Source organism: Archocentrus centrarchus, chromosome 17 (assembly GCF_007364275.1).
Source record: "Archocentrus centrarchus isolate MPI-CPG fArcCen1 chromosome 17, fArcCen1, whole genome shotgun sequence".
Classification (NCBI taxonomy): Eukaryota; Metazoa; Chordata; class Actinopteri; order Cichliformes; family Cichlidae; genus Archocentrus; species Archocentrus centrarchus.
In genome coordinates this window covers 29,265,812-29,291,000 of record NC_044362.1, presented here as the reverse complement: position 1 = coordinate 29,291,000, position 25,189 = coordinate 29,265,812, and the positions used below count along the sequence as shown (strand labels likewise).

Here is a 25,189-nt window from a genome sequence, read left to right as displayed (position 1 = left end):
GTATTTTGGCACCACTGCAAGTGTGGAAAAGGATAAACACCAAACATGGGAGTGTTTCATGACTTTGCAACCTTTTTCAGGGACCTAGGCATGACTTTTAATGAACCCGTAATAAAGCCACCACTCTAACAGAAAAACAAACCAGTATTTCAAACATAACAAAAAAAACCCAAAGTTAAATTCACGTCACAGTTTGTGAAGTCTTGCTGAGTCAAAAGAAACACCAGGTGTTCTGTCTCCTGCAGAGGTGCAGATCAGCTGAGCAGGACTGAATACTGAACTCAAGGATGGCGGCCACTTCAATGAAAGGCTGTATAATAAAAATATATGTAGCCGCATCTGACATGTGAAGTCAGTGGAGAAGCGCCTAAAACCTGCAGTCTTTCTAATTGCCAACAGGGGGCGGCTTGCAAAAAGAAGTCTGCTTGTATACGCGGCAACGACCCTTTCCTGCTGCTTTCTGTGGCCTCAGTAAACACGCTCCTCATGTGTTTATGGTGTCAGCTGCTACCTTTAGGCTGTATTGAATACAACCCACTGTTCATTTTGCAAATTATAGTCATTATAAGAGTCAAAGAGGATTAAAAGGATTTAAACTTTTCTGACCTTTGAGTTGGGTGACTGAAGTGACTGCAACCGACTGACATATGAGGGGCTGGTAGATACATTAGGGGGGTTTCCTAGGCAACTGAATCCTGCAATGTCCACTGGTGACCAACCATGAGAGTGTGGACAGGGCTTTAAGATGTTCATGCTCCCGGCTGGGAGGACCTGAATGGCTTACTTTCTAACCTCTGCGTGTGAAACTAATCCCTGCGTGACGTGAGGAATATCAGATTCAGAAAGTTGAACTGATTGAACGCGGGTGCAGTGGATGGTCTTCTTCTTTCGGAGTGCGCTGAGGCCTTTCAAGGACAAATTCAGTGTGATAAACCATCAGGCTGCCTGTTAGAAAGAGTACACCATGTTCTGTGTCTGAGCAAAGACAAGGAAACCTTCAAATAATAAGAGAAAACCTTAATGAGCCTCATGGGCAAACTGCGCCCATTCAGAAGAAAATTAAACAAACCCCCAAAAAAGAAAATGTAATTTAAATGATAATGGGTTTAAACACTGCAGGATTTGTATTATAATAATTTCATAACTTAAGAAAAGAATGGGAGGGCTAGCGTGAGCAGCAGCACCTTCAAAAACTCAAGATGCTTTTCACTTTTTAAAAGTGAGTGATGCAAGTATTGCCACAGAGGGGCAAAAAAAGGAGGTTGACACTGAGAGTAAAGAAGGAAAAGATGAGAATCTTTGTAAAAAAGATAGGGGATGGAGGTGGTGTGGCATCAGTACTAATTGTAATGTCAGACTGATCCTGCAATGCATGTCATGTTGATAAAGTCACAACTCTGACTCACGAATGCGTTAAAAATGCCACTTTGTGCCATTTCAAATCATCTTGATTCCGCGTATGGCTGCACACACTGCGCCTTCTTTCCCTTTTGTGTGTGTGTGTGTGTGTGTGTTTTTTTTTTCTTTTTTAATCTTGTAAAAAAGTAGAAGCCGAGGCTCGTGTCAGTGCGACCACAGAACAGAACTCAATTATGAGTTTTTCATTGTGTCAGCAGAAAGCATCTAAAAAGCTGCTCCGTGCTGAGGGAATCCTGATTTCACAGCTGCCCACATGCTCCAGTTCTGCGGAGCTCACACTCCTCTGGCTCCCCGCGGGGGGGCGGGATGAATACCGGATTATTGCGTCCACGATGATGCAGCATGTCGGCGAGAGTGTGACGGGGAGGGTGAGAAGGGGGAGGTATTTTTTTTTATGTAAACTTGTTAAGTCAAGGTGTGAGAGGTGAGAGAAAGAGAGGCTGTGTGAGTGGAACGAGCGCGTTATTTATGCATGAGTGTACTTATTCAAGCTGAGAGAGCAGTACGTGCGTATATTAATGCTGGTAAACATAATGTACGTGACATAGCCTACTCATTTCCAGTTCTATATTTCTGTTGTTGGACTCCACTACTGTAGCTTTGCATGATTCATAGTTCCAAACAGTCCTCATTTACTGAGCCTTGCTGCAGCCTTTTAGTTTGTCTGTGTGAAACAAGCTGCTTTAGGTCTTCTCCCTTTATGCCAGCTTTCTTCTTTTGATTGGCTGCCCCTTATAAACAGAAGGACTAAAGATAAGAGGAGCTTCTGTGGGACTGAGATGTCCAAATAAGTGATATCTGCTCTCACCGACAGAGTCAGAGCAGGACTGATTTGGGACATTAGAGAAACTGCAGGTTTTTGCTTTGTTTTTCAGCTGCAGAGGTTTCTGGTTGGTGTAAACTGTGTCTGTAAAAAGGCTCTAAACCTGACAAAGGTTCAGATCTTTGGTGTGGATGAAACGTGATTGAAACATAATGTGATTCAGTCTTAACACATTGTTTGGCAAGAGGCAAGGCAAGAACTGAAAAATATTTAGGGCCTAAATTGAACATTTTATTGGCTCATATTGAAAACTGCTGGTGGTGAAATAAGATGTTTTTAAATGCCTTTGAGTGGCTTTTAATGTACACAAACTGTAAGAATTAATAATCTGAAGCACTTAGAAACTTTAACAAAATTCATATGAAGACGAATGGAAGTAGTTAATAATTTCGCATTCCTGTTACAGACTTTACGTTTGAGTATTGAGAAGCTTGTTTCACATGTAAAGAAATGCAGATGCAGGCAGACTAAAGCCAACACAACGGCCTATTTATTTTATTTTATTTATTTAAGTGTTCTAGTGTAAATGCATGAGAACACTTTCTGTTTAAAAGTCTTTAAAACGACCATAACTGTAGACACTAAACCTGCAGCTTTTCAGCAGCATCAGAAGCCACACTGCTTCATGATTTAGAGTCAGATTTAATCCCAGAGGATTACATCAATCCAGCTGTGTTCAGGGATCAAAGGAGCCCCAAATTAAATTATTTCTCAGTGGAAACAGTGTGGAGTAGGAAGGCAACGGCGAGCGTAGAAAATCCTATTTCACCCCAAAAGTGTGTGTGAGTGTGTGTGAGAGTGCCTGGGCTGCATCGCTGCAGGATTATTATTTGGCACCACCTAGTGGTTAGGCAGATTTTGTGCATTGATTTCCTTGAGAAACATCAAATCTAAGGTGTATTTCTGCTTCCTTGGGAGTTTAATATGTCTGCTAATTAAAACAATAAGCATTTGCAGGAGAGCAGAAGAGTTGAGTCTGAAAATGACTAAATCTGGGCTGGACTTGAAGGGAAAAGAAGTGCAGGCCAGATCCCATAGAAATATTTTTTAAAAATTAAAGAAAGGCCTTGGGCAGCCATATGCAAGTGCACATCTTTTCATCTTGTGTAATAAAAGCATTTTAAACTTATTTAATTAGGGAAAGGATAAAATTTTAAGTGAATAGTGTACCAATTAATTTTAATAATCTTCATTGCAAACATTAAAGAGTTTTCCTTCTGAACATGGGAGACTTACCCTCAAAGATAAAACAGCATCTGGTAACAGCAAAGACAAAAAAACATCAGTTTTATTAGCACGTACATCCCCTTGTCGTTGTTTCCAGTAAACATAAAAGGACAAAGGTTCATTTGACTTCACCTTTATTTACCCAGGGTGGAGAAATCAATGGTCCATTTAAAATGTTTCTCGGGAACGCTCTGCTCCTCGCTTACACTGCTGCGCACTGTTGCAGATCAGCCACAGTCGTGATTTGTTCATTTTTTGAGCAAATACACGGAAATATTTCGAGGTTAGGTGTCTCTCTCTCTCTCGCTCTCAAGTAACCAGCATCTGACTTCAAACAGGCTGCTGTAACACCTTTTACTTCCTCTGCTGTGTTTTCTGAGCATTTGCGCTTTTACTGACAGAAAAGAAAATCTGAAATTTTACATTAGTGAAAGAAACGTAGCTCCATAGGCAGGTGGGAGCTGCTGTACGCTCAAACAGTGCACGCTATGACTGGACTGGAGCGATCCTTAGCTCAGTGTCAGGGGGACCAAAGCTACATTATTAACCTGCAAATTAATTTGTTCTTTCTTATAGCAGATTAAACTCAGCCACTTCAGTTTACACTGGAGCTGCATTTGTCACTGAACGGCTTGACAACAGATATTGTGTTGGTTCTATATAATGCTGCGAAATAACAGGCTTCTGATGTTCACAGTAGTAAATTAAAGATACTGTGAAATTCATAGTCAAAATGTGTTTGCCATTGGCAGCACGCTGAAAACGACCACAGTACCCAGAGGCCTGTTTCAGCCACAGCAATATGCACAGAAGACTGACAAGAGAAAACAACCATCAAAATCACCAGAATGTGTCACAAAAAATGTGAAAGTGTGTTAAAATTATACAACTTTTTTTGTAACATTGTATTTTACATGGCAGTCTGGTGCAAAGTGTGTGTGTGTGTGTGTGTGTATATATATATATATACCCACTTCCACTTTAATAAGTAAACATTTGTTTAAAGGGACAGGTCACCCAAAATCAAACACGCTTTTCTTCCTGCCACCTTACGTGCCATTTATCCATCTACCGGTAAATGGTTTTGGTGTGTGTGCTCTGTGTGTGCATTATCTTGAGTGGGCACGATCGACTCCGGGAACCATGATAGAGCACAAACTGTATAAAAAGATGGACACAGCTGCTTGGATTTTACCCATCGGTCATTCTGAAGCCTGAAGGCTGCCACCATGTTGGCTTTTTGGAGTCAGACATGGACATATGGATGAGACTGCGGAGTGTGAAGTTATTAGCTAACACTAGTAAGCAAACATGATTAACATACAAATAAAATACAAATTTTACAAACAAAAACTGAAACACCAACTTTTTTTGGACGGCCTAAAACACGCAGTACATTATTTGTTAGATAATTCATGTATAAAAAGCTCTAACAGCACAAATACAGTCAAGAGGTTCAGTTCAGTGACTAATTAGCCGCGATGGGGCCGTGACAGCTGCCTGTGTTGGCACACCTGTCATTCAAAACAGGCACGCCAACTTAAAGCCTTAGCAAAAATCCAGATGGGTGAGTTATAAAAAAATTTCACCCATCAAATGTATAAATTTGACTTTGGGGTGAACTGTCCCTTTAAAACCCCTGATTTGGCTGAATGAATTAAGGGTGTAAACATAAACTGAAACCTGTCTACATATATTTGCTCTGAGATTCTTGGCTTGACTGAACTGCTACATTTACAGTGTCAAAACACATCTTACTGCCACACAGTGTTGGCCCTTGTATCAGGACCTCTGTCAGTTTTCAGGTGACAAAACTTAAAAACATAAAACAGACAACAAAGCAGCATTCACTGACTCAGCGATCAGGGGGTTAAAACCACCTTTAGGCAGCATGCCAATGATAAACGGTCAGTTCACTCAAGTCACAACAAAGATTTCCTTTCATAAACCTAGTGGTATAATTTTTGACAACATGAGCAACATGTTTTTGTGATTTGAGTGGACTGACCCTTTAAATCTCAGTAAAAAGTGCGTTATGTATGGCGTCTGGATGGTCCAGCTGGACCGTATCACCTCAGATCACATCATTGACAGTAAATAAGCTGCATGTACGACCAAATGAAAGTCACATATCTCTGAAAGTTAGACAGAAATGTTCACTGTAACTGCGCTTAAAGAATCTAAAGTTGCAACAACTTAAAAATAAGAAACGACAGTTTAAAAATTTTGAAGTCTTTGATGTTAATTTCATGGCTGAAAATGTTCCCCTGGCTGAGCTCACACCTCAGATGCGACTGGACGTCGTCCCCTCGTTCATCTTCAGAAAGAACAACTGCAGATTGCACAGCATGCACTTGTTCTTCTTCCTCTTGTTGTTACTTTTCTTGTACACCCCCTGATATTTCCCCTCCTCATCCTCCTCCTCCTCCACCCACGGTACCCACGCTCCCCTGTGCTGGCTCGGGTTGGCTCGGGGGTCATCGGGTGGAAAGTAAACCGGTACGGCTGTTTGGTTGTAGTAGGCGAGTCGGGCCAGCAGCTGTTGGACTACATCTGGCCTCTGCTCTGCCAGGTCGTGCCGCTCATACGGGTCGCCTGTGATGTTGAACAGCCAGATGCTTTTGTGGGCAGGGGATTTCTGGTCAAGTGTCGAGCGCTCAAGGTTCCACCAGCGACCGGGCAGAGGGGTGGGAAGCATCTGAGGAATCAGTGTTTCAAATATTTCTGTTATTATGATCAATGTGAAACAGAAAAGTATAATCAATCACTTAGGAACATGCAGCAGTACCTGTGGGGGGACCCAGTCCCCGTGGCCTGGATCTCCTGTCAGCAGCTTCCAGTCTCCAACTCTGATGGCTGCCTGAACTGAAGTGTCCCACACTGACTGCAGTGACTCAAGCCTGAACTGAGGGGTTGGATTGGATTTAGTCAGTGGTATTCCAGGCTGGGATTTGTTCTGGTATGGGAATAACATCCGCTTGGACTTTGGCTTTAAATGTAGTTTGAGTGTCTTGGATTTTAGCCGACTCGACTGCAGCAAGTACTGATTCTGGGACGTGGTCCTCCTAAATTTTGTCTTCAAACGAGTTTGGATCTGAGGCTGAGCCTTAGGACGGGATATTCCAGACCCTGACGGAGTATCACTGGAGCGGCTCTTCAGATGCTGTCTGTGATTGGACAGAGGTCGGTGCCAAGTGTCGGCTTTGGTCTTCTTAGCTTTAGGTGCGGGCTTTGATTTTAGACGAGGCTTAAGCTTCTTCTTGAAGAGGGGCTTAGATTTAGGTTTAGTGGCATGATGGGAAAATGCTCGAGTTTTCTTGGTGGGCTTTAATTTGAACTTTTGTTTTGGTGATTTTTTCAAAACCTTCTTCTTCTTTAACTTCTTTAGTGCTTTCCCTTTTGATGTTTTCACTGCCAAATCAAAGAAAACATAAATTAATCAGGATATGTTAAAGATGGTGTTTTACCTCTCCAGATAAAAGAGGGATTACCTAATTTACCCTGTAATAGAAGTTTGTGCTTCTACTTTTCTCTTTGTCTTCTCTCCATCCATCCATCCATCCATCCATCCATCCATCCATCCATCCATCCATCCATCCATTCATCCATCCATCCAGCCTATCCCATTCAGGGTCCTGGGGGAGGGGGTTGCGAATGGTTTCTCTCTGTGTTAGCCTTATCGTTTATTAAAAGATAATCTGATACCAGTTTGAAAAGGTCACCAAGTGTGGTACATTCAGTTGAGAGTGCTGCCTCGCGGTACTATTATTAAAATGGGCGCAGCACTGCTGATAAATGCACTTTCTGAGCATTTTCAGCACCAACTTTAACCACTAACAATGATCATTATTCTCAAAGTGACTTTCCCTTTATGTGGACTAATGAGGTCTCCACACAGGAAGAGACTAGCAGCAAGTTGTAATCAGTGAATGTCAGTGAAATTCAGCGACAGGTCAAATAACTACGGGGGACACGATTTAAGGGACAGGCGTGGTTGTGTCGGACCTACTCTGAGACTACGCTGAGCTTTGCAGGCAGTCGTTTTGCAGCTGTCTCACCAGGGGGCAAAATATGTGGAACGACTGGTTTGTGGGTTACTCTTGTTTGTGTTGTTGGGTCTTTAGCTGATCTCCTGTCACAGAGTTTCTTTGTACTGAAGTGAAATTTTGAAGACTTGTCAGGCTGTTTTTTTTTTTTTTTAAATATTTGATGGGATTATTTGTGCTTCTTCCTCTTCGTAGTGAACTCTGGGGTCCCCTCTTCTTGTTCAAGCCAATCCACCTATCAGCATTTTACCGTGCATAATGTCATCACCTTCAGGCTACCGGTGACTGAAAGCAAGAACATCTGCATCCATTGCATACCCAACATCCTTCACTCTGTGTAGCCAAACACATACGCAACCCAGTGCAAATGTGGTAGCATGAATATAAACTATAAACTGTTCTCAACTTTGACTTTTTGACTGAAGAGACTATCAGCGAAAGCAAAGGATTGACTGACTGACATTTGACGGGTTATTAAATACATTAGAGAGTTACCAAATGCAACTAGAGCTTTAAATGTCCTTTAATGACCAAATATCAGCTACAAAGTGATGAGTAAAGTGAAAACAGGGGGTTTTATAGGCAAGCTGCCTGGCAAGGCCCTCTACTTCTTCTTCAGTCTACTGTTGGTGTATTATTTGGGACAGTATTCAAATCGCAGGCCCCTTACCTGATGTTGGTAAGTATCAGTAGCTATTTAATATAAGATGTGATCAAAAATGTTCAGATACCTTACCTAATTTAAATTTGGCTCCAGTTCAAGCTCATCGTCTCATTCACCTCTTGTGCATTTTCAGCGTGGCTGCTATTTTTAGATCACTCTACAGAAGCCCCGTCATGTTTCCTTGCATGTGCTGCATCTTCTCCAGTGTGTCAAAACAGCAATCCTTCGATGTTATTTTCATTTTTAATTGGAGGTGGAATAATACGGAATAAGGCCCTGGGGTTGCAAAACTGGCAAGGTGGTATGTCCAGGTGGTGAACTAGGACTTTGCGTTTTTCGTGACGACAGGCCACAGTTCAGGCAGTTTCTGCTGAATGTTTTCCCTCAATTGCAGGACGTTACGGTAGAAGTCCACATTGACAGTCTTACCCTGGGAGATGGATTTATGATGCACAACCCTGTCCTTGCTCCTCACCTGACATTGCTGTGGAATGTTTCGGGCTTGGAAACTGTGGACTTCTCACCAGAAAACTGCTCGGTTGTAGCCGCAGATCCAGATCTCATCAATCTGGAGCCGTTTGAAATAGAAATTAGTGTTGGGTCTCTGTGCAAGTTTGAGGTCTGAGGTGAAATCACAGTTCAAGCAGTCAGAACTGGACTTCCAGGGAGTGATCTAAAAATAGCAGCTGCGAAAGAAGCTGTCGGGAAATTCCTGAGAAGAGGATCTCGACTTTTACGTGCTCGTTCCTGGAACTTTTTGTTCAGGCCTCATAAAACATTCCTCTATGGACTTGCTTTTTGCCCCTCTACTTACGCAGGGATTCCATATCCGTGTGCATCATTTTAATTGGAGGTTTGTGCAGAGGGTCAATGTTGTGGAGGATCTCCTTACGGGGTGACTCCCTCCCCTCACTGATGGCAGGCCAAACATCGAAACCATCCAGGCCCTGGCTCTGAATGAGAGACAAACACATCATTTACAGTAAGAAAATACAAAGTGCCGTAATGACAGGCCCCTTTTTAGGTGCACTGCAAAAGATTCCAGAAACATTACTCATACATTTACCAGACAGAAATAAGTAATTTCCTTCTAATAGATGTCATTGATTTTCTGAATTAAGGAGAGACGTTGTCTGTAGCCAAGAAAGCCTCACGTATTTGCTTTTGGCAATGCAAATCTACCAACAGACCAAGCCAACAAAGCTGTCTGTGAGCTGTACATAGACTTACTAAATAAAATTACATCTGAACAAAAACACAAAGAGTGTATGAGGCCAGTGTTTAGAAATAGTACGCTGATCATAATAGATTCAGCTGATTTATCAAGATGACAGTTTTCCAGTAGTGCTGTTTAGTCTGAGGCCAAAACAGAGATGAATGTAGGCAGAGCTCCACATTTACCTCTAACAATGACAACAAATAAACTTAATCTGAAGTTGAGTTACAGCAGAATGAACTCTTTGGCAAGACAACTGGAAAAAAATACAGACCGGGAATATGGTGGGTTTACAGTAACATAAGAGCTCGTATCAGTATCTGTTTTATAGCACGATAAAATGGTCAGTAATGCACTGAGAGAGAGAGAGAGAGGAGTTTTTTTCCATGGTGGTTAACTTTTATCCCCCCATATTTAAGGTCTAATAAAGCAACATCAGTGGCAAACACAAAGAAGTATAAGCATACAACAAAATGCAAAGCTGAAAATGCTCCCATGGGTCGTTTCACCTAATATGTTGTTCTAACACGGTCCAACTGACCCGACTGATGTTTCCTCCAGCCAGGCCCACCAGTGTGGGGAACCAGTCGGTGATGTGCAGGAGAGCTTTTGAGACTCGTCTCCTGCGTCTGAGCAGAGGGCTGTGTACGAACGCCACACCACGGACTCCACCCTCCCAGTATGTACCCTGAAACACAGCCAGCACATTTAATTACATTCTGCTCTCTTCCATTTTGGTTAGCAGAAATTTTTTGAAAGGCCTCAAAATGAGGAGCGCAGAGAAACCACGAACAACAAACAGGGCAAAACAAAAACTATGGGAGACATAAGTTAATGAGATGCAATAGTGGCTTATAAACGTATGCCCATTGGGGCATGGACGCAAGACCTCTGGGGGCTTCCTATGGTACATGGCTAATATAAAATAAACCCCACTTATAAAAGAAAATCCTTAAAAATCAAATTCCCAGTGATTTTCCTTTTGGTGAAAGCTCCAGACCTCTTTGGTGGTTGCCAAATTTTAATTTATATGTAGGAAAATCTGTTCAGATGACATACATTTACTTATCATCACTAATTACTGTAGGCTAAATCATACACTGTCATATGATGGAGACTGTTACATTCTCCCATTACCATACTGTAGCATAGTTTCTTCCTATTTATTTTCAATTCAATTCAATTTTATTAAATTTTATTTATATAGCGTCAAATCACAACAAACGGTCGCCTCAAGGCGCTTTATATTGTAAAGACTCTGCAATAATTACAGAGAAAACCCAACAGTCAAAATGACCCCCTATGAGCAGCACTTGGCGACAGTGGGAAGGAAAAACTCCCTTTTAACAGGAAGAAACCAGAACCAGGCTCAGGGAGGGGGGGTCATCTGAGGGGAGAGAGACACACTGTGGAAAAGACACACTGTGGAAGAGAGCCAGACATTAATAATAACTAGTGATTAAATGCAGAGTGGGGTATAAACAGAGTAAAAAGAGGTGAATGAAAAGAAACATTATGCATTATGGGACCCCCCCCAGCAGCCTAGGCCTATTGCAGCATAACTATGGGAGGGTTCAGGGTCACCTGATCCAGCCCTAACTATAAGCTTGATCATAAAGGAAAGTTTTAAGCCTAATCTTAAAAATAGAGAGGGTGTCTGTCTGAATCCAAGCTGGGAGCTGGTTCCACAGAAGAGGGGCCTGAAAGCTGAAGGCTCTGCCTCCCATTCTACTCTTAAGTATCCTAGGAACCACAAGTAAGCCAGCAGTCTGAGAGCGGAGTGCTCTATTGGGGTGATATGGTACTATGAGGTCTTTGAGATAAGATGGGGCCTGATTATTCAAGACCTTGTATGTGAGAAGAAGAATTTTAAATTAAATTTCTGGATTTAACAGGGAGCCAATGAAGAGAAGCCAATATGGGAGAAATATTTATGCTGGAAGTGGATCATAAACTCCTTGATGTGTGAGTCTCAGCAGCACCAGGAGAGCAGTGTTGTGTTTATTTGCATTTGGGCCACACAGTACATGCATTATAGAGGGTGGAGCAAACTACATTAATGGGTGCATGCTAGGCCTTGCCTTAGCACACAGAGGGACAACTGGACAGTGGAGCAGTTCACCCAGCTGTAGTCTGCAACTGCTTAGGATGGTGCTGCATGTCAAAGTATCCACACGGAGGAAGTGATGTCATTCATTTCATCTATCAGTGGTTTTAATGTTGTGGATGGATGTTGTTAGCTGTATACAGCATTTATATTGTAGGTATTGAATTAGATAACCATATAATAGCCATGACTGTAGTACCATGAAGCTGAGGAAAGCTCATTCATTATGTTCCCTCATTTAAACTAATTTATCTTCGGGACGTTTGCCCTTCCAGTCGGGCTCATCTCTAAATAAAAGTCTTAGTGGGGTCATTTCCTCATTAGTCATAGACTGTATATAAAAGATGAATGTAAGATCCTGTTTGTTACAAGTGAAGCCCGTGTGCCTTAAACCTGTTTTTAATGACCACCCCGGGGTGCGTCCTCTGGCTGCAAGAAGGTCGCCATCATAATGTTCACTGTTCAAATCACGGCTCCCTTTAGAGTCAAACAGACCACAAAGCAGGGTGTGCTTAAAGTTCACGGTATGGGCAAGCAGTGCTTTATCTTCTCAGTCACTCCTGCCTTCAATAACAGTCGTTCACAAAGCAGTGAGTGATGTTGTTATGGCTATGTCTGTTCTTTTTATAAATGCTTAGAGTCCCTTTATATATCAAGACGTTATTTCTACCTTACGGCCTCGTAGCGGCCAGTTGCTCCCGCCCGTGAACGGCTGAGCACCGTTGTCGGTAGAGTAGATGATTACGCTGTTTCGGTAGTATCCGTACTTTCTGAGGGCGTAGGTCACGTTTCGGACCGCTTCGTCCACCGTGGAAACCATGGCGGCAAAGTTTCTCCTGGCGACATTTGCCATGTCCCGGAAGGGGTAGATGTAGGACTCGGGGGGGTTTAGAGGAGTGTGGACTGCCTGAAGGGAAACATTAAAGAGTATTATTTACATGTTTTTGATTTGTATCAACTATCGAAAATCAACAGTAAAGCAATATCAAACAAACATCTGGGTGGCATGTTTTAAATAAAAATTTTAAAGTCTGTTTGAGCCAAATGGTTGCAAAAAAAATGCCAAACAAACAAACACCTCAATGCGGCCTCAGAGCGTTCTGACTGCTTACATTCAGACATAAACAAACACGGCACGCAAACACATCCTGCTGTAAATACTGGCTGCTCCCTTTTATTTTGATTGGCTTTAATTTAACCCACATTCACAGACATTTTTCTGACATCAGACCTCAGCGTCATACCTGGAAGGAGATCAGCAGGAAGAGGGGCCTCTCTGCAGGGTCGTGGCTCTCGAGGATCTTGCGAGCTCGCTGTGTGAAGAGCGTGGTGGAGTATTTCCCTTCCTGGCCCCACGCTACGCCCTCATCGTCATGGAGATCGTAGCCACACAAGTCCTTGCCGTCGCACGACCCATAACTAGGCGCAGATGGAGAAATGTGAGTTATTGGAGTAGACACAGTAAAAAGACAGAGAGAGATCGTGAAGAAGGGTAATAATAAAAATAATTATAATTTACCTGTAGTAATCCACACTTCCAGTTAAAGAACCAAAGAAACTGTCAAAACCTTTTCTGGTGGGCAGACATGCTTTCCTAAAGGAAAAGTCAAACCAGGTATCACACAGACGTCCACACAAACTGTAGGATAACGACTGTGTGTTGTTTGGCAAGTTTGAGCTTGAGGCCTTCTTCAGGGTGATTATGAAACATATTAGAGATAACTTTTTGAACAACACAACAAAGGTAGGGCTTTCTATTTCCTTTGTCAGGGCAAGAGATTGGCCTGAGGCTACATGACCACGTGCCCAGCCATTTCTTGTAGGTGCCTCATTGCACGATATGCTGTTTTGTACTGTTTATGACCGGTGTGTGTGTGTGTGTGTGTGTGTGTGTGTGTGTGTGTGTGTGTGTGTGTGTGTGTGTGGGGGGGGGGGGGGGGGGTCAACTTATGATAAAGGAAACCTTCAATCTAGACACAAAGTTTGGCTGAGTCCAACAATCCTTGTAACTCTCCAAAACTTATAATGCCACATATTTCAGCTTGTCACAGCAGGAAAAACGCAGGTGCAGTCAACCGATACAAAAGCGACTCTGTTATGATGAGGCGTCCAAGTAAACCATAATAGCGAGCCAGCACGCATAATACAAAAGCACTGAGACTTGGAGCCAGGTATGTGGAGGAGGCAGATTTTGAACTTCTCTCTCAAGCTTGTTTCTTTTTATTAGGTACACGCTGCATCACGCTGCTGAGATAAACAGTATGAATGCCTCTGAAGAAAGACGGCCCTGCTTTAGCTTAGATTTTAACTAGTCATAAAAAAGGAGACGCTCTTTTAGTTCTGAGGGTTTTACGCATCAGCACATAATAAACAATCATCTGGTCCTTAGCGCCTCTTAAAATGAGGTAAGTACAGCCTCAGATGAACAATAACATGTAACATATTACACCATATCATTATTTATTTAACAAAAACTAAAACCAAAATGCAGAAGCAGTGTGAAAAACTAATGCTGCTTACTGCTTCCATAGGAATTAAGAGGTTAAGTAGCAGCCACATGCTGCTAATCAAACGTAGTTCATTAATTGATGATCAGCAAGTGTGAACAACTCTATAAAAACAAAGCTCTTGGGAGTTTGGAGGTCTGGAGTCTTCAGGTGGGTGGTAACATAATGACAAGGAGGAAGAACTTCAACAATGATCTTAAAGAAGCAACTGTTGCTGCCCATCAGTCTGAGAAGAGTTTGGAAAGACCATTTCCAAACAATTTGAGGTCCATTTTTCTACAGCGAGAAAGTGGGAAACATTCAAGGCAGATGGCAATCTTTCCAGGAGTGGAGGTCCCACCACATTAACCTCAAGGTCGGACCGTGCAATGCTCAGAGAAAGCTACAAAAATAAACCAAGCACTACATCTCAGAGTCCACAGACCTCAGTTAGCATGTGAAGTGTTAAAGTTCACGAGAGTACAATTAGAAAAAGAGTGAACAAGTACGGGTAGCTCGGAAGGACACTGGCAGGTGGGATAAGCAGTCACACAAAGCTGGTTATCAGCTCGCTAAGTTAGCCCAGGGTTTCCCCAACGTGTTCATGAAATGGGTGGTGTTGGCAGCATCCGACCAATCTAAAAGGGGCGTTTCACAAAAAAAAAAAAAGATCCATATGAGTGCCACTTACTCCAGAGACGCTATCAGACGTTGTTAAAATGGTGATTAAAAATCTCTAAAGAATCTAACAAATATAACAGTAAAATGTTTAGCTTAGTCTATGTACAAGTACAGAGTAGGTGTCCTGTTTTAGGATCATATATTAATGGTTACTGAACAATAAAACTGTTCACTGCTAACAGTAAAAAAAAAAAAAAAATCAAGGAATGAAGTTATGTCTAGTCTCTGGAGCTTGAAAAAGGCGACTGGACTTCTTTTTGTTTCTTGAAGACGTTTCACCTCTCATCCGAAAGGCTTCTTCAGTTCTCAACCAAATGGTGGAGAGACCCAGGTATTTAAACCCCTGTGGGCGTAGTCCCCTGGAGGTGGTTATGACCCTCTATTGATCATGTGCGTGAACACATGTGCCCAGGTGTGAAGGGGGCGTGGGTCATATTTAATCAGTGGTTTCAGTTGAAACCAATTTAGGACTCCGCTCCATTGTTTCCTGTGGCCTATTGAGGTCACTGGAACAAAGGTGTGAATGGGGGTTGAGACGTCTGGGAAGGGAGCTCAGGACAGCACTGTAAGCGGGGGAAAGTTGGTGACGTAATCCACCTCCTCTGTTCAATGATGGTTGTTCACAGTGGACATAGATGGCTTCTTTCACTCCTCTTTCAAACCATCTGTTTTCCCTGTCCAAAATGTGAACATTGGCATCCTCAAAAGAGTGCCCTTTTTCCTTCAGATGCAGATGTACTGCTGAATCTTGTCCTGTCGAGGTGGCTCTTCTATGTTGTGCCATTCGTTTGTGAAGAGGCTGTTTGGTTTCTCCAATGTAGAGGTCCGAGCACTCTTCACTGCACTGAACAGCATACACTACATCGCTGATCTTGTGTTTGGCGGGTTTGTCCTTGGGATGAACCAGTTTTTGTCTTAGGGTGTGACTTGGTTTGAAGTATACTGAGATGTCATGCTTGGAGAAAATTCTTCTGAGTTTCTCTGACAAGCCTGACACATATGGGGTGACAATGTTGTTCCTCTTGTCCTTCCTATTCTCTGTAGTTTGTGTTTGGCCTTCATTCCTGTGCATCTTAGCCTTAGCCTTCATTCCTGTGCATCTTAGCTGATTTGATCAATAGAGGGTCATAACCACCTCCAGGGGACTATGCCCACAGGGGTTTAAATACCTGGGTCTCTCCACCATTTGGTTGAGAACTGAAGAAGCCTTTCGGATGAGAGGTGAAACGTCTTCAAGAAACAAAAAGTCCAGTCGCCTTTTTCAAGCTCCAGAGACTACTATGACCTGGATGACTGAGAATCTACACAGACGAAGTTATGTCTAATTATCTGTATTTATTATTCTCGCTCATCACGGAAACACAAAGATTGTTGATCTCTAATCTGGTTCTCAGCTTATAAGTTACCATAGTGATGTACCTTCACAGCACAGAAAACCCAGGGTTAACCCCGAAGCTACCCGGTTAAAACAAAGTCCTACTTCATGATACAGGCCTCTGGGCAGTCAACCATGAACTCCTCTGTATACCAAAGTCTGTCTCATGCAACAGCACAATGATCCCGAGCACAGCAGCAAATCTACAGCCGAATGCCTGAAAAAGAAAAGAAGCAAGATGCTGCGACGGCCCAGTCAAAGTTCATACCTCAGTCCAATTGAAATGCCGTGGCACTGCCATGGCAGCTGTGCATAAACAAACCTCAATGAACTGAAGCAGTGTCGTAAAGCAGAGTGGGCCCAAATCCCTTCACAACAAGAGAAACTGATAAAGTCACACAGAAAAGGATTACTTTAAGTTAATGCTGCTAATTATTGTTTCTCCACCATCTCTGCGGCAGCAGGCTTTCCACCAAACAAGTGTGACCATTCATAATGCTTCTCCAAGCTACGCCGATCCACACTAACATCCGTGACAGCGCCCTCTCACCTGTAGAAACCCAGGTGCCACTTGCCAACCAAGTGTGTGGCATAGCCGGCCTCGCGGAGCCTCTCGGGCAGAGTGTCCATGTGCAAAGGCAAACAGCTCGGCTGTCTGGGTCTGATAATGGAGTGCTGTAATCCTGTATGGATCTGATATCTGGAAGAAAGAAAAAAGAAGCTGTTAATGGTTTTGTAACAGACGAGCTGCTCACGCAGGAGCTTCTGCTTTGGCCTCAGAGAAGAAGCAGGGAACTCGTTATTAATGCTGGCTGCAGTTCAGCGACTAATCAATAATCTCATTATTCAGAGCAGCTACCTCATTTATAACAGGAGCTTCAAATTCAGTCATTTCCTCCTCATTTCACACATTTCAGGCTCTCTCTAATTCTTTAACATGATTCTTATGCTTCTCTAATGTGAATTTACCTGCTAGTGAATAAAATCCCAATATATAATATATATATTCATATAAATTACTGGCAGTTTACTATGCTGATTTAAAACTGGCTTGATGTGAGTATGGATTTAAACAATGGGCAGTGATTGAAAAAGAGCTTGGTGAAATGATTAATACTGAGATTAATACTGAAAAGAATTCAAAACAACTCATAAGTACAGCATATTAAACAGTAACATAAAAAGAAGCACTAAACCAAATTGACTGAAGAGAAATGGAGAGCAGTGCTGATTGGTAAAACATGGAAGATGCATCAAACATGCCAGAAATGTAGGGACATAATGTGGATCATCTGGTGCTGTCAAGACACAGTCAGGCTGTGAGCGCCTGTGAGCTGTTACATACTTTAGAAAAGGAAATGAAATGGCAAGCTACATATTTGGCAAAGACACAATTAGTACTAAGTGAAAAGGGGAAGGTAGTGCCAACAACAAAGGACTGGTGGCTAAAGGAAAACCTGACACAACAAGTACAGCTGGAAGAAAAATGGAAAAAAAAAAATGCCGAGACTCAAAGCGGTGACGCGAGAGCAGAGCTTCAAATCAACCCATCGACAGGACGGTATAAATAATGGAAAGAATGTGGGTGCGCTTCTAAAGCTTTTTGATGTGGTAATAGCTTAATGTTGTAAACTGCTTGCCAATAAAGCGGAACAATCTGACAATAAATCCTGACAAACGAGACCACAGGATATGAATTAGTGCAATAATGCGCCATAAATTAAGAATGTGTCAATATTAAGACAGTTTTCATAATAAGATAATGATTTAAGACATTCTTAATTGTTTTTTGGGGGGGTTAACTAATAAAAATTTAAGAATTAGCAGTGCTTCTCAGTTTTATGTCTCTAAGAAACTTCCTGTTTCACCTGAAGTGAAAATAATGATCAGCTGCAGGCTGATAATAACTAAGAATAATTTATTCTTTAACTCAAACAGAGAGCAAATAATATTTATTGGTGTATTAGAGACAGCTTAAATAGCAGGCTTGAACAGAGACAGGCCTAAATGTTCTGATACAGGTGTGCTTGTACCTGCCGGTGATGAGCTGGCTGCGCGATGGCGTGCAGATTGGCTGAACGTAGTAGTTTTCCAACTTCACGCCTTCTGCTGCCAGTTTGTCCAGAGTGGGGGTCTTGATGGTCGGATTGTGGTAACCGACATCATTGAAACCCTGCGACAGATTCATGAATGCATTAAAGAAGCTACAGACAGTCTATATTTGAACCTTCTTTGGCCGAAGCCTCATTCATTCCTGTCCAACTCTTGTTACACTCATGAGCCACTTTCATCTCCATGCGCGGTATTTGTTTAAGCTGATTTGTGTTACAGCTCAAACCACAAGGTGGAGCTTTGTTCTTCTCTGGGATACGCTGTAAGGAAGTCGGGCCAACAGTTCCAGGTTTGTTGCTGAGTGCAGCGAGCCTTTGTTTGTGTTTGTGGTCTTTTTTTATGGGACATTTTTGTTTGTTATATGTAAGATGGAAACTGTGTCACAAGAGTTTTAGAGACGCTCCATCAGAGGCGTGCTTCTTTACTCAGCCCCTCAGTGGCTTTTAAGGCTTGTGAGTCATTTTAAGCTCCTGGGGCCTGTAACAATACTGAGGAATTTATTTTCTTGCTTGTTAAGACACTTAACACTGACCTATGAATCGTTTAACCATAAAAGGGCAGCTAACTCAAGGGATGAACCAGTGTTGTGTCTACACATAACAGACAACTTAGCAAACAACCAGTTTTAAATTATATCTTTAGGCACCTTCTTACTAGCAACCTGTCACAAGTGGCATGTACTGTTTTGGTTATTTAACATTTCTGATTTGCTGCAATTATGTAAAATCTAAGCAAAACAATCAAAAAACCAATTTCACCAACAATGAAAAAAGAAAATTGACGGAGGTGTGCAGACAGCATCAAAACACTGCTTGCTGAGCACTCTAAATCTGATAACAAGAAATCGCAGGAACTGAACAAATAATGATTCTGCTTTGGGCAGAGCTCCTGAGCAAGGCAAAGAAACTTGTTAAAAAACATCCATCACTCTGGCTGACATCCTCCCTGAAAACACATGAACGTGGTTACTGATGCTTGTGGAGTGGACTCATCTCCTTCTTTTTTTTTTCTTTTTTTTTTTAAGGCCAGTGAGAGCTCATCTGTAAACAGATATCTCGTAATCAAAACCGCTTAATCAGCTCTTCATCTTTGTACATGTCTAGTGGGTTGCTTGTTGTAAAGTCAAAACACATGGATTGAGGTTTGCCACCTCGACTTTGACTTTGTGCCAGGTCCCGATGAGGCGAAAGAGTTACTAATTTAATGTAGCCAGAAAAAGTCTTAAGCTTGCAGCAGGCTTACAGTTTCCATGTAGTATGAGAGGGTCTTCATTGTCAGATGGTGGGCATGAAGGGACCAGCACCATTATGCGTCGGTCCGATGCATAGCTTTGGAGACAGCTGTACATGTTGCAGCTGTTTACGTCACCAGGGGGCGCTGTCAAAATCATGTTTAAGAACTGGTCTATTGGTTACTCTTGTTTGTATTTGTGGTAATGTTGGTCCTTTAGCTGTGCTCCTGTCCTGGAGGAGACAGAAGTCATAATATGTTGAAGTACTTAAAAATGAATAATAAACTAACCACTGCTGCCACTGTGTGTGGATCCATGAGACCACTTTGAGACGGACTTGCCAAATTGAAATTCAGGTTAAATCAGAGAGAAGATTGTAGACAGTGAGGTCTTCAGTCTTCCTGTGCTGCTTTCATGCCTGGTGTCCACGAGGAAGAGTTTCAGTCATTTCACTTCTCGTAGAACAGATTTTTCAGCTACTTTTAACTTGGCTTGGTTTTTAATTTCATACTGGAATAAAAGCATTTGGTTACAAACGTTTTTGGGAACCTATGATTTGATTATTATCTCTAACAGCTTCATTTGTTTTGTACATCTATTTTATATGCAAATATTATGGTGATTTCTCGTTTCACTGGCAGCATTTTGATTCAAGAAAGCGAACTCTTTGACACACACCTGATCGTCGGTGAGGATGAATATGATGTGCGGCTGGTTTCTCTTCTTCTGCGCTGTCTTGTCAGTCTGCTGCTGTACCTGGTTGTGCTGGGGGCGATGTGCTGACAGGCAGTCCAGGCTGAGGAAAACACTCAGCACAGCCAGAGCCACAGCTGCAGCAGCAGGAGCAACCTGCATCCTTACAGCAGGAGCTCTGCAGGGAACGAAAACAGCAAAAATATAACAATACAGTGACAACTTCTATGAACAAAACACCAGGGAAGCAAAGCTCAAAAATGTTGCACTCAGCACAAATTCACACAAGCTTGCCATCAATGTGGTGACTGACTGTAGATCAAGAAACCACATTTGAGACAGACTTGCCAACTTGGCTACAACTGGGATCTGAAACACTTCCATCTGGTGGACAGAGAGCTGAAACTCTGAGGAGGGCTTTCAGCTATTTACAATCTCTGGAACCAAGTAGCATGAAGAAAAAAAATGACAATATTATCCATGACCAAGAGAGCAGAAACAGGGTGTTTGAAAGTGCTGGAAGAGGGCTTTACTCACTTTTCTTTGATCATTTGCTGATTTATTTCACAGAGCCACTCACATTTTGCACTCTAGGAGTGTCCAGCAAGGATAAACTCCTCTATCACGGGAATATTATGTTGTAACAGCTGGATGATAACGGTCGTGCTAAGGAATGCACCAGTGCTTGGACCACGTTACACACTTTTCAGTGTCATGTATCAGATATTTCTAGCAAACCCTGGTTTGTGTTTCTGGGATGATCTCAAACAAAAACTCCCTAAAAGTAAATTAATTCTCATATTTGAAATTTTTGGGTATAGAGTAACCCCCTTCCCACTGTCACACTAAATTAGGGATGAAACAAATCTTTCATTTTGAAATGACATGAATTCAGGTTCGGCAGCTCCAATTCTGATTAACTATATTTTGCATTTTTTCCTTTTATTATTAGGGTGCTCTACAATTTTCTTTCAGTTTAAACCACCTTTTTAATAAGGGTAAAAAAGTACATCAGGCGAGCTGATTGGCCAGCTCTCTGCACCTTCAGGCAGGTGATGGCATTTCCGAAACCACACCTACGAGTGTGAAACTGTGTCTGAGTCTGTGACTGAAGTGAACCCTCACTACCTCCTAACTTGCAAACTAGTAGTTCTCATTCCTAGCATTCATTTCGATGTAGCTTGCGCTAAAACATAGTCATTCAAAAACCTCTTCTTGCTTCTCGCTTGTTGAACTGTCCATAGACGGGAATGTTTAGCTAACTTCTCCATCGCTGGGCGCTAGCTGCCTTTTTTGTGCGTTTCATCCTGAGCCCCAGTCTTCACCATAGACCAGGGCATCCTACCACTTACTCTCTGGTAATGTGGTTATTTGTACGGTTTGGCACACCATCTAACACTGTTTTTGCTGTAATTAGCAAACCAGCAAACACGTGGTCATCATCATTAGCATCCCAGCTAACAAAGATGAGTCCGTCATTCCCTCAGACCAGAGGAAGTGGAGACCCCAGGTCTCGACTCTGCGTTTGTGGCACCAAATTCTCGAGTAAAGACACACACCAGGTCTGCTCTTGCTGCCTCTGCCTGGAACATGCCCAGCTTACGCTCAAAGCCTCTGGTTCATGCACGCACTGTGCCTGGTTCACCATGAAGAGTCTCGGGCGCCAAGCTAGCCTGTTGTGAACAGATCCTTACTTGCCCACAGCCAGGATTGCGGCTGATGGTGGCAACAAGGAAGGAATCGCAGACGCTGAACCGTGCGTATACCGTATACCGCTGGGGTATACGAGTCAGGGGCTGCAGGCTCCAGAGGGCCTGTGGGCTCACTCCACTTGTAGTCTGGCAGCATCCCGGGCCCTGTTTAAAGGGGTGTCAATCCAGGACATCTGTGCAGCAGCAAGCTAGTCTTCACCTCTCACTTTTGTCTAGGTCTACAGGCTGAAGGTCTCTGCTCCAAGTATAGCCCAAGCAATACTGAGCTCTGGATCCTTACTTGGATAGGTGGACTGCTTGCTATTTTGCTGGCGATTGCTTGAGACAAGCTTGTCTGGCAATACGGGAGTCTCCATTTCCCATCGTGAGACATCAAAACGAATGCTAGGAACGAGAACGTTACGTTACTTGCATAACCCCTGTTCTCAGAGTAGCATGAGTGAGATGCCTCACCAGACAGTCCTTCTTGCTGGGGCGAAGCGAGAAGAGGTGCTTATCTTGAATAATGACCATGTTGTAGCGCAAGCTCTGCCTGACATGGTCATCGCGGTCACCAGCCAATCAGGACTGATGGAATGAGATAAAAGCTTCTGAGGAATATGCAGGGAGGCGCATTCCCATAGTGAGATATCCCCATCTGAGAACTGGGGTTATGCAAGTAACCTAAAATTTACTAGCTGTCGGTATTTTCACATAAAATAAACTGTATGTACGGAAAACAGCTGGCCTGCTCTCTGGCTTTCCAGCAGTGATACGTGCAGAACGTACTCCACTACATTTATTCAAAAGCATTACTTGCTGATCATTTTGCAGACTTAACTCTAAATATAAAACTACTAATAAATTATGTGACATTATTATAGATTAAGCTACACAGAGGTATATACAGTATGCAGGCCTTTCCTTGTTTTGGTGCACACCAAACACATTTTGGCCTTCCACTAATTAATATACTTGAGCCTGAAATACATATTTTGCTCACTGAATGGTGAAATACAGCAAGTAAATGCACATATTTGTGGTAAGCAAGGTAACGCAGACTCACTCCCTTGACTAAATGCAGACCAATTGTGTTTGTGTGCATATTTGCACTCCCAAAGTCCCTTTTGAGCCAGGAAAAACTCAGATATAGTCATGAAAATTAGCTTGCTTACCTATTTTGTATGCAGGCCAGCAAGGGCCTGAGCTACTGGAAAGGGACCAGTGGGTAAAATGTCATTTTGGACACTTAATTTCATTATAAACTCAGAGTACACCAGAATGATACAGTTGTAAAAAAAAAAGTTGTAAAAAAAAAAAAAAAAAAGCAGAATTTCCTAACTATAATTTCTTGTTTTATGACACAAGCCCACCTTCTTGGCTGACAAACAGCCTATTGTGAAATGCTCTACCCAATTCACATTTTTTGCATTATGTGTTCCATGCTTCTCTTCAGTTGGCCAATGTGTAGCCCACTGTTAACGCTATCTTTGTGAATATGGCCAGCTCAAGGTTTAAACTGAAGGCTGCTGTCGATCTTGATTGAGCTGATGAATCAATCATTTGTTAGCAGATGTGGAAAAATAACCTTCACAAGCACCAAATGCCCATTGCTACTTCCTCAACTTGCCTGTTTTTAAATGTTATTAAATTTACCATGACATTAAATAGTAACAGGGGTTTTTTTTTTTTTAAATGATCATTTAACACTCAGAGCTTTATTTTCTCAGAGCACACTGTAGCTGTAAGAGGAAGGGTAGCCTGAGAGTTTCTCTATCTGTATAATCTATGACATGTTTATTAACTTGAAAGCCAAGAGGACCGTGTAATGTTGATTTTATATGTAAGCTGATGAAAAGCAGCTGTCTCAGCTTGAATGGAGATTGTCGTGAACTGGCTTCCCACTACTGGTGAGATACTGGTACTCATGGGAAAAGAAGCAGAGCAGTCTGAGTGACTCCTTTCCTGCCTTGAGTTTATTAGTTCAGAAGCTCTGACTGCCCTTATATACTCTTGCTTTGATTAAGTTTATATCAAGCTTATCTATATTTAAATACGGTATTTGTCAGAAAAATTCTATAATAATACTATAATAAGTTTGATATCACAGCTTATCCAGGTACAGATTATTCAAACAGCTCAAAATAATGTTTTAAGTCAGCATCGTTCATACATCTGCTCCTCACCTCTGCTGTTATTTCAAAGCCAGGCCTGAATCAATACCTCGATAAAAGGATCAATGGGAGTGAACGGCTCTTCTGCCCCCTCCTCTCCTCTCCTCCTCTTCTTCTTCAGTTCATTCCTCACACTCCTCCTCCTCCTCCTTCAGCTCGGAGAAAGTCTGGTTTGTAGAAAAGTTTGAAAAAGACGCCGCATGTCCTTTAAGTTTCCACCAAACCTTCCTTCCTCCAGTCTGAAGAGTGCCTTCTCTCCCCGCAGATGAAATACGAGCGAAGGGAAGCCGCACAGAAACGCGCTCACACTACCGGTCTGACCTGTCAAAATAAAATACACTCTGTACGTGTTCGTGACCAAGACATTTTAAAGGCATTTACTAAATATTATGATATTATTTACGTGATAAATATAAATGAAATAAAACTTCCTCCGCCCAAAGAGGAAAAAGTGTCAGTCACCACAGTGACCAATGCAGGACCCTAAATAAGCTGTTATCAAGTTACAATAAAGCCTTCTTAATTATATATAACTGGAACATAACTTCTTCAAGTGTTCCTGAAAAAGTGCAATCAGCATTTTCCTTTGAAGTTTTACATTTTTTTTACATTACAGGAGACATATTTGTTACACCCACCAGAGGTGTATTATGACAGCTGATTTTAGCTAAACGCTACAGGTGTCTTCAAATCCTGAAGTTAAATCTGTGAGAAAAGGGTGATTTTTTTTTTTAAACTTATCCTGGAGCAAAGTCAGCAAACTTTTTAAAGCAGTATATATCAGAGTTGTTTGCTGATTCTCTACATACCATTTTTATGCCCCAGTGACCACTGAAATTAAATTGTATTTAGATAATCAAAATAATTGCCCAGAAGGTATTTCACGCTGGCTGCAGAGTGGCGGGACTTCAAGGAGGACTGCTCCAGGTTAAAATAAATAGATAAATAATAAAACCCAAACCAGCCTTGGACGAGAGCTCTCCGTTAGTTCTGTATTAATTTGGAATTTGCACTGCTTAACATCCGCTCCTCTTGACTTTATATGTGCAACTTAACGCTTATGGAAACCCGTAATAAAGCTATAGTAAATACCTTTTATTTTAAATGACTTTAATGTATTTCTTGTATGTTGTGAATGCTGACACCGTTACCTTGCTCGTGGCTGCTGGAACACGAACAGGACTTCAGCCGAGCAGCGTGGCTGCAGACTGCACTGTTAAACAGTCTGCTGGCACTCGCAGGAA

At 42.2% G+C, this 25,189-nt stretch overlaps 1 protein-coding gene across 2 annotated transcripts; it reads right to left on the bottom strand.

The window, feature by feature from the left end:
• Positions 1–3,586: 3,586 nt before the first annotated feature.
• On the bottom strand, positions 3,587–24,215 carry LOC115795479 (arylsulfatase I-like). Of its 2 annotated transcripts, none has more exons than XM_030751416.1 (11): positions 23,958–24,215; positions 20,066–20,258; positions 18,078–18,217; positions 16,595–16,744; positions 13,022–13,096; positions 12,747–12,921; positions 12,173–12,409; positions 9,937–10,083; positions 8,994–9,132; positions 6,258–6,880; positions 3,587–6,167 (listed from the first exon to the last, which is right to left on the bottom strand). In XM_030751416.1, exons 2-11 carry the CDS (start codon positions 20,240–20,242, stop codon positions 5,754–5,756), a joined length of 2,277 nt encoding a protein of 758 aa, XP_030607276.1. In that variant the 5' UTR covers positions 20,243–20,258; positions 23,958–24,215; the 3' UTR covers positions 3,587–5,753. The 2 variants fall into 2 exon arrangements, with proteins under 2 accessions (XP_030607276.1, XP_030607277.1); XM_030751417.1 differs by having other exon boundaries at positions 23,995–24,215.
• Positions 24,216–25,189: the final 974 nt, after the last annotated feature.

Coding starts and splice junctions, on each gene's coding strand:
- LOC115795479 (XM_030751416.1), bottom strand. CDS start 20,242: ATGCAGGTTGCTCCTGCTGCTGCAGCTGTGGCTCTGGCTGTGCTGAGT. Junction 10,084..12,172: donor GGCCGCTACGAGGCCGTAAG/GTAGAAATAACG, acceptor GCTGTGTTTCAG/GGTACATACTGGGAGGGTGG. Junction 6,881..8,993: donor CACGGATATGGAATCCCTGC/GTAAGTAGAGGG, acceptor TTGATTTGGCAG/TGAAAACATCAAAAGGGAAA.